General features: G+C 37.6%; 1 protein-coding gene across 1 annotated transcript in view; it reads left to right on the forward strand.

Annotated features, from left to right (window-relative positions):
- Positions 1 to 9,056, forward strand: part of PDZD2 (PDZ domain containing 2) — a 348,778-nt gene extending 339,722 nt beyond the window's left edge. Inside the window, exons 21-24 of the mRNA XM_044664497.1 lie at positions 1,704 to 1,805; positions 3,106 to 3,376; positions 5,978 to 6,115; positions 8,852 to 9,056. Of these exons, the coding sequence (XP_044520432.1) occupies positions 1,704 to 1,805; positions 3,106 to 3,376; positions 5,978 to 6,115; positions 8,852 to 9,018 (678 nt within the window). The 3' untranslated portion in view covers positions 9,019 to 9,056. The remainder of the gene's footprint in view (positions 1 to 1,703; positions 1,806 to 3,105; positions 3,377 to 5,977; positions 6,116 to 8,851) is intronic.
- The last annotated feature ends 367 nt before the right edge of the window (positions 9,057 to 9,423 follow it).

The raw sequence follows: 9,423 nt of genomic DNA on the forward strand, positions 1-9,423 counted from the left end.
CACACTCACACTCACACTTCAGAAATAGCCAGCTATTTGAATCCTGCTGTGCCAAAAGTAGAGACTGGTGTAGGAAGGGAAATGTCATTGAGTAATGAATGGTAATATTTTTTCCCCAAAAGGAACAAGGATGAATAATATAAAGTAAAATAACCAATTCTGTTTATATTGGACTCCTGTTGGTTTTATTTCATTGGACATATTAGGACCAGAACTTCATACTTGCAGACTCCCTGCTTGTCTCAGAACTAAAACTGCAGATTATTTAAATATAAGTGTATTAAGCCATATTCTCTGTGGAAACCTTATTTATGAAATGGTCTTGGTATATTAATGCTGACAATTCCTGGCACAGTTGTAGGTTGGAGGTTAGCCACAAACATGATTGGAGATGACACTTTGGCTCCTGGGGATCAGCAGGAAGTCTAGTTAACATCCTTCCATTGCTGGGAGGTTTTCATGTTTTGAGTGTTAAACCTGAATGGCACACCTTGCCCTAGGCAGTGATTCACTGCTTATTCAAGGTACATGTGTTCTTTCAGTATGGTATAGGATGACACATAGGATAACCATCCAATAGATATCCCTGCCTCTTTATTCACAGATCACTGGAGCATGGAAACCTTTTTTAAAAAATTATGATAAATTTAATGTGCCATGGACCACTTTTAGTTTGGTACCTTTCCAAAAGGGAATAAAAAGGGATAGCTACATAGCATGGTGAATAGAATGTCAGCCCCGGAGTTGAAAGGACCTGGGTTCAAATGTGGCCTCAGATACTTCCTAGCTGTGTGACCCTGGGCAAGTAATTTAACCCCAATTGCCTAGCCCTAGCTGCTCTTCTTTTTTTTTTTAAGTTCATTTATTTAATTGAGTTAGAATATTTTTCCATGGTTAAGTTAATCATGTTCTTTCCCTCTACTCCCAATCCCTCCTATAGCCAACGAGCAATTTCACTGGGTTTTACGTGTGTCATTGATGAAGACCTATTTCCATATTATTAATATTTGCACTAGGGTGACCTTTCAGAGTCTACATCCCTAATAATATTCTCATCAGCCCATGTGATCAAGCAGTTGTTTTTCTTTTGTATTTCTACTCCCACAGTTCTTTCTCTGGTTGTGGATCCTAGCTGTTCTTCTGTCTTAGAACTGACACTAAGACAGAAGGTAAGGGTTTTAAAAAAATTGAAAAAGAAAGAAAATTAGTGGCTTAAAGAAGACAAAACTTAGAAATAAACAAAGCTAGGCCTAGGTATTCCCTTCTACAAAATTGGAATGATATAATAGCTTATCTGTCTTCTTTAGTGGGTTATTCAGAGGATTAACTGAGATAAGGGATGTGAATGTGCTTTTTACATTGCCAAGAGCTAGACAAATATAAGCTATAATTACATATATAATTACATAGTTTTCCTCACAAGAAGTCTTGTGAAATTAATAAATTAATAGTAGCATCTCTAATTGTGCAACTGAGACTCAGATTGCGATCTGCTCAGAAGTACACAGCTAGTGTAAATATCATTATAGCAGAAGAGAATTTGAACCTCTGGATTCTGATTCTAAGTCCAAGAGTTCTATCTAATACTATGTGAAAAAGTCCATGAATAAAGTCTAGAGAGTGACTCATTTACATCATTTTATTTTGTCTTGGTATGAGGGGAAAAAAAGCATAATATTTCATTTCTGTTTCTCTTTGCTTAGAATAAAGAAGATATTTTCTTTGTTGTCTTGAATAAAGAAAGTGGCTCAGGTCTGGGATTCAGCGTGGCTGGTGGAATAGATCTGGAACAGAAATCAATTACTGTAAGTGATGGCCCCAGGTTTCCAACTGCCTGCCAGTTGTCTAAAATTTGAATCAATTGCTCATGTTGTGAGTAATAATGTACTTTTAAAAGCTACCGGTTTTTCTATGTATATCTAGCAATAACAATACTAGGTCTGTATCTCAAAGAGATCAGAGAAAAAGGAAATGGAATTGTATGTACAAAATTATTTATAACAGCTCTCTTTGTGGTGGCAAAGAATTGGAAACTGAAGGGAAGCCCATCAACTGGAGAATGGTTGAATGAGTTGTGATTGCTATCAGAAATGGTGAGGGAGATGGTTTCAGAAAAACATGGGAAGATATATATGAACAGATGCAAAGTGAAGTGAGTAGAATCAGATCATTGGAACTCAAAAAAAGTTAAAATATATAACTATTTTAAAGGCTTACCAGTAGTTTATAAAAGGAGACATTTCTTATAGAGCTTGAACTGTTGAGGGACATGATATGAATTATAATCCATCAAAGGAGATGGAAAAGAAGTCAGTTAGATAGAAGAGTAACAGAGAGACAAAAAACTGTAGAGGAGAGAACATCTAGGAGGGGATAGTGGTCAAAAGTATTAAGTTCAGTAAAGATGAAGACTGAAAAAAAACCACCATTAAATTGGATATTTAAGAGGTCATTGAGGGATATCAAAGTGGCTCAGTGACAAATAACCAGACCTGGAGATAGTAGGTCATAGGTTCTAATATGGCCTCTCATAATGCCAAGCTGTGTGACCCTGGGCAAGTCACTTAACTCCAGTTGTCTAGTGCTTATTACTCTTCTGCCTTGGAGTCTATAGAGAAGGCAAGGGATTATTATGGGATTCTAGCTTTTAATCCACTCTTCAGATAAAGGTCAGGGTTTAAAAAAAAAAAAAGAAACTGTTGGTCACCTTGAAGAGAGTTGTTTCAGTCATGTGGTGAAATCAGACTTCAAAGATTTTGAGGAGCCAGTGATAGGAGAAAAGGGGGTAGCAGCAAGTATACTTACCTTTTTCTAGCAGGTTGATTGAGGAAGGGAGGGGAGATATAGGACAATAGCATGAGGAGATGGTAAAATCTAGTGAAGGGTTGACTTTTTATTATTTGATTGTTTTAAGATTGAGGTAGATTTGGCTGTGTTTGAAAGCACTAGGTAAGGAGGCAGTACATAAATTTTGACTATTCGAAGGGGAAAGGATGACTGAAGAAGCAATCTGAAAAGACATTTCATTTAAAATTATATACTGCATTACCTATTAAAAAATATGAATAGGTTTGCTTTTGTCTTCCTTTCCCCTCATTTATACAGGTCCACAGAGTGTTTTCTCAGGGAGTTGCTTCTCAGGAAGGGAGCATCCACAGAGGAGATCTCCTTTTATCAATTAATGGCACCTCACTGACTGGTTCCATCCATGGAGATGTTTTGAATGCCCTTCACCAAGCGAAGATGCACAAAGATGCTGTTATTGTCATCAAAAAAGGGAAAGACCAGGACAGGGGCTCTACAAGACAAGAACCCACACCTGCAAGTGGAAAGGTGTCACTGTCCCAAAAGGATGTTATCTTGGAATTAGGAACAGGTGAGTTGTCAGTCTCTAGAACCAGAGGGATGTGGGAAACTGGGGCAAGCAGGCCACAGGAACTACAATCCAAAAGTGTTCAGAGGAATTGACAGGGGTGTGATTTGACTCTTATTGTTGTATTCCTTTGGAAACCAGTGTTAGAACTAGAAATTATTTTAAATGCTCCAGAGGTTCAAGCCTGCATTCAAAATGACTCTTTACCAACTTATATAAATTTTTAAGAAGCAAGTACTTTTATGATTTATATCTTTTCAAAGTTCTAACTATATCAGCATGACACATTATTACCTAGAATGCTGAAAATCAAAGGACCCTGACATCATTTTTATTGCTTGAATAGATCGAAACAAATGAATTTAGCACGTAGCTAGTCTGAACGATTAGTTAAAATGAGAAACTATCTAATAGAATGTCTTCCTCACCACTCAAGCTGCATGCTAGCTGAGCTCCTCACCAGTTTGCCATTTCTTCTCATTGGTGGTATGTGAAGTAATTATCTAGAGGGCTTAGATCCTGCATACCCTGGTGGTAGGACAGAGGAGTCAGAAAATCACATGCCAGACTCCTGGGTTCCCTGCCAGGGTGGACATCCTGACAACGTGGCAGAGCCAACATGAGCATCCTGGAGGGCCGTGGGCTGGAATCAATCTCTCTCTGCTCCCTCCCAAATGCTTATAAAAAATGGTAATAAGCCTCCATATCAATTTTTACTCATAACAGTAGCATCCCTAGAAACAAATGCCCCCTAGGGTCTCTCTCCAGTGGTGATAGCTTCCAGAGACCTCTGTCTATTCTGAGGTCTGTGTACTCCAAAGTCTAAGGTATCTTTCTCTCTCTCCCAAATGAAGAAGAGAAATAAGCAACCAGATTTGTGATTTCATTAATATAAGAAACTCCCAGGTGAAGAAGTCTCTATTTTCTCTGCAACTTATGGTTACAAAGACTTTTCTTTTTAAACCATTACTTTATGTCTTAGTAACAGTTTCAAAGCATTCATTTTGAGAGTGTTAATGCCAGGAAAGAATAAGTGATTTCTGGAGTCAAAGGTCCTTGTTTGGACCTGCCTTTATGACCTTGGACAGATCTCCTGTTCTCTTGGGGCACAAGTTTCCTAATCTGTAAAATGAAGAATTATACCAGATGGCCTCCACGCTCCCTCCTAACTATAAATCTAAGATCCTAAGATCTCTTGACCTCAGCCCAAATTAATGCCTCCAATTAATGACTGATTTTTGAATTGTGGACATCCATGAAATTGCAGAACTTCCTCCATGAAATTGCAGAACTTCCTTATGTGGCTCAAATAATGCTTCTAAGATTTTCAACAAGTGAAGGCTCCCTAGCCATTTAGTGTTGAGGATGAGGAAGACTATATAGAGAAGACCTCACAGGAGTAAATTGAAGACAACTACTATCTGCTTCTCTATGCAATTCTAAATCTGACCTTGGGCTTTGGGAAATTTAGCCTTGACCTCTTAAATAAGTCAGAAAGGGCATTTTTTTTCAGCCACATTTAAGGCAACCCAGGTTCTCTTATCATGCCTTTACCTCCCTGTTTTGAAATGAACAAATTCCAAAGATCTGGAGAAAGAAGTCAGTTCCCTAATCTATACCTTCCTGAACTTTCCTCCAAACTTCACTTAGACATTTATGTGTTCAGTTGTGATTCTACTCCAGGACATTTCAGATCCTTCTTCTCCTCTGATCTCTCTGAGCCTCAGTTTTTTTCATTCATAAAATGGGTATGACAATAGGGATGGGGATAGGATCTGTGTTTTTCATTGGCATCTGGGATTCAAGGATGCAGAATCTCTCCCACCAATAAAAATCAGTGCTTTCTCTGCAATAAATAGTCTTAGAGAGTGACCTAGAGTTCTGAGAAATTGAATGCTTTGCCTGTAGTCAGGCAACAAGCATGGCTCAGAGACAGATTCTGAACCTAAGTCTTCTTGATTCTGAGGTCAGATCTCTTGTCACACTATACTTTGATGTCTGTTGACATAATAATACTGGATCTCAGTCTGTGATACTATGTCCTGCTACATATGTAAAGCCTTTTAGCCTTTAAAAAACTAACTAAATGTCGAGGTTTTTTCATTACTAATAAAAATTTAATAATATTAATTAGTAATAATTCTTATTACTAATAATAACAGTTACTACTCTTACTAATGATGATAATGTGACATTTGACAAAGTGCGCTACAAATTGTTCTCTCATTTGATCTTTACAACCCTGGTAGGTAGGTGCTATTATGATTTTATTTTACAGATGAGAAAACTGAGACTCAGAGAAGGGAAGGGATTTCTCCAGAGCCACACAGCTAGCAAAGCAAAGCACTGAGGGGAGGATTTGAACCAAGGCCTTCTTGACCTAATATTCTACTTGCCACTTTTTGTTAACCTCTGGGAAAAGCCTGCTGCTGCCTACTGACCTTCTCTGGTCAGAGCTAATACTGGGGACACCAGAGGCTAATACAAATTCTTAACTGTACATGAGTTTGTTTTGAAGAAATTTGATTCTAGGATAATCTGCATGACTGTGAGAAGAAAGAACACGGATGGGACCTAACACCTCTTTTCTGACTTTTGTTGCAGCAGGCAGACAGGCAGATCTGAATGGTGCAGTGTGGGTTGAGTTATTGAAGACTTCTGCTGGTCTAGGCTTCAGTCTTGATGGAGGAAAAGCATCTGTGGCTGGAGACCGACCCTTGTTAATAAAACGAGTGTTTAAAGGTACTCTGCTTAAGAAACTTACTAAATTTTCTGTGATGTGCAATTTGTTTTCTTGATATAAGCTTTAAAAGTTTTCATGTCAACTGGGAAGAGCTCAGGCATTGTTTTTTTGATGCATGTGAAATATCTTAATAGCAAGACTAATCGCCGTAAAAAGTATTATATGCTTTAGAAGTCCCAGGGATTATTAGGGGAGCATGTCAGATCTATGGATGAGGGAGGCATTTAGGACTAAACAAGAGATAGAGAAGCATTATAAAATGTAAAGAATAATTTTGATTATATTAAAAAATGATTTTGTACAAACAAAACATATGCAATCACAATTAGAAGAAAAGCAGAAAGTTGGGAAAATGTTTTTACAGCAAATATATCTGATAAAGGTCTAATTTCTCAAATAGTTAAACATATAAAAATGAAACTCATTTTCCAATTGATAGTCAAAGGATGTGATAATTAAAGGCAGTTTTCAGAGGAAGAAATCAAAGCTCTCTATAGTCATATGGAAAGAGTGCTCTAAATCACTCAGAGAAATGCAAATAAAATCAAATCTGAGGTACCACCTCACCCTTATCAGATTGGCAATTATGACCGAAAAAGAAAATAATAAATGTTGGGGGGATATGGAAAAATTGAGACACTAATAATACACTGGTTGCTGGAGTTGTGAACTGATGCAACCATTGTGAAGGGCAATTTGGAACCCTTCTCAAAGGACTCTAAAAGTATGCTTTTGATCCATCAGTACTATTCCTAGGTCTGTGTCCCAAAGAAATTTTAAAAAGGGAAAAGAACTAATATGTCCAAAAATATTTAATACAGCTTTTTGTATTAGTGAAGAATTGGAAATTGAGGGGTTATATGGCTGTGATGGAAATGATAAGAAGGATGATTGCAGGAAATTTTGGAAAGACATATATGAACGAATGTAAAGTGAAATGAGAAGAACTAGAATATTGTATATACAATGACAGCAATTTTGTTTTGATGAACAGCTGATGAACTCAGCAATGCAGTGATCCAAGAGCATCCCAAAGACCATCCAAGACTCATGATGAAAAATGCCTTCTGCCCTCTGAGAAAAAACAAATGGAGTCTAAATACACTTTCCTCTTCTTCCTTCTCCTCTTTTACAAAATGGGAAAATGTTTTGCATCACTGCAGATGTAAAGTCTAGATCAGATTGCTTTTTGTCTCAGGGAGGGCTAAGGGGTGGGATGGAGGATGGGAAGAAGATAAAGAATTTGGAACTCAAAATTTAAAAAATAGAATGATAAAGAATTGTGTGTGTTGGGAATATTAATAAAAAATTTCCCTAGGGATCAAACCTCTCCAATTAGATATTAACTGTGCCTTTGCCTTATTTCAACTAAATTTGCAAATGTTAGACTGAGAAAAGGTAAGGGGCCTGACTTTCACTTTTAGCCTTAGCTGTAGAATGCACAAAATGTGTGAAGTACCCTTGAAGAACACACTGGAAACACAGCAAAGTCCTGTATCAGCTTCTTTTATGTCCAGATGCTATAGAGCACTCGACCCACTGTTGGGAAGACCAGTCTAGAGCAGGATCCTTTAGATAGGGTCTATGTAGCTTGCTGGAAAGAGGAGACCTGTGGTTGCTGCTGGACTTTGTGTTTATAGGAACTAGTGCTACTGAGGCTTGTCACTTCTTTTCAAAACTTTTGCCAGGAAAGAAAACTGATAACTTATGATCTCAAACTTAATCTAATAACTCTTCTTATTCCTACAAGGATATGCTTGTTACCTGCTACTAAATTACAATATAATTAAGCTAAAATAAATTGAAGTAATCAACACTAATTGGTTTAAAGGTTATTCTTTTTTGGAAGTCACTTATCCTCTGCCTCAGCTTCCTTTGTCACCTACAAAGTAACAAAGTGGATAGAGTACCAGGCCTGGAGTCAGAAATACTCATTTTCCTGAGTTCAAATGTGACCTCAGACACTTGCTGGCTGAGTGATCTTGGGCAAGAAGACTGAATTTTTTTTTCCTTCTTCAGATCAGGCTATTTTTCTAATTATCTCTCCCATAAGTTTTGATGCTCAAAGTCAATTACAAATCTGGTTCACAGATAGATTTCAGAAATTTAGCATGTTATCCTAAAAAAAGACCATTATGGTTTCTAAAGTGAACCTTTAAGCCTTCTGGACTTCCTACTCTTGATCAACCTCATTTTCTTTTCTTTTTTAAAAAATTAAAATTTTTAATAACAAATTTCCACATAAGTTTTCCAAAGCCGTATGATCCGTATTGTCTCCTCTTCTTCCCTTTCCCCCCTCTGGAACTGACAAACAATTCAGTCTGGGTTATGCATGTATTATCAGACAAAGCATGTTTCCATATTATTCATTTTTGTAAGTAAATAATCTTATAGAACCAAAACTCCAAAACATATACCCAAATAAACAAGTGACCAATTATATTCCAACATCCAACATGTATTTCTTTATTAACTGCTTCAAGAAAGGAATTTTCTATTTTGGGTGGATTTTTTTAAAATTTATTTTGTTAAAGAACTCTGAATAAAAGCAGATTATCTGTTACTCAGTTTAAAAGCCTGATCCCATTTTGGTTTGTCCCCAAGTTCATAAATGTTGCTATGAGGGCAATTCAGGGATACATCACTCCCAGGGTGAGAAATCAGAAAACGCTTCTGAAATCACTGGAATTCTTCAGCTTCCTTACTCAGTACTCTTTGTTTGTACTTATTCACAGGTGGTGCTGCAGAACAAGCCGGGACAATTGAAGCTGGAGATGAAATTCTTGCTATTAGTGGAAAGTCACTTACAGGGCTCATGCACTACGATGCCTGGAACATTATTAAGTCTGTCCCAGAGGGGCCTGTGCAATTACTGATTAGAAAGCACCGAACAGCAGTATGAATCCCATGGTGGCTTATTACATTAGCCACAAAGGACTCTCCCATCCCTCCCTCTCGTTCATTTTGTTTCAAAGTGATTTGTGCTTGTAGTGTGGACCCTGAGCCACTGAGATCCACATTGGTGTGGACCAGTGAAGCTTGCACAGATTGCATTGAGGAGAATTCCGAAGACCCTGCTAGAACTTGGAAGGGTATAAAAACCCTCATATTCTGGGGCATGAAGAGACAGTGAACCTGAATGTTGGGAGTACTCTTGGCTTTCAGAGTCTGTGGCCATCTTTACCCTGACAATAGAGTTTTCAGGTTAGGGATATCAAATCTTGGTTTCTGTCTTGTCAGGATCAGATTAATGTCAATTAATCATTTTCTGACAGCGTGAATAGAATTAGGCTTCAATTCTGACAGA

This window comes from Gracilinanus agilis, chromosome 1 (assembly GCF_016433145.1).
Source record: "Gracilinanus agilis isolate LMUSP501 chromosome 1, AgileGrace, whole genome shotgun sequence".
Classification (NCBI taxonomy): domain Eukaryota; kingdom Metazoa; phylum Chordata; class Mammalia; order Didelphimorphia; family Didelphidae; genus Gracilinanus; species Gracilinanus agilis.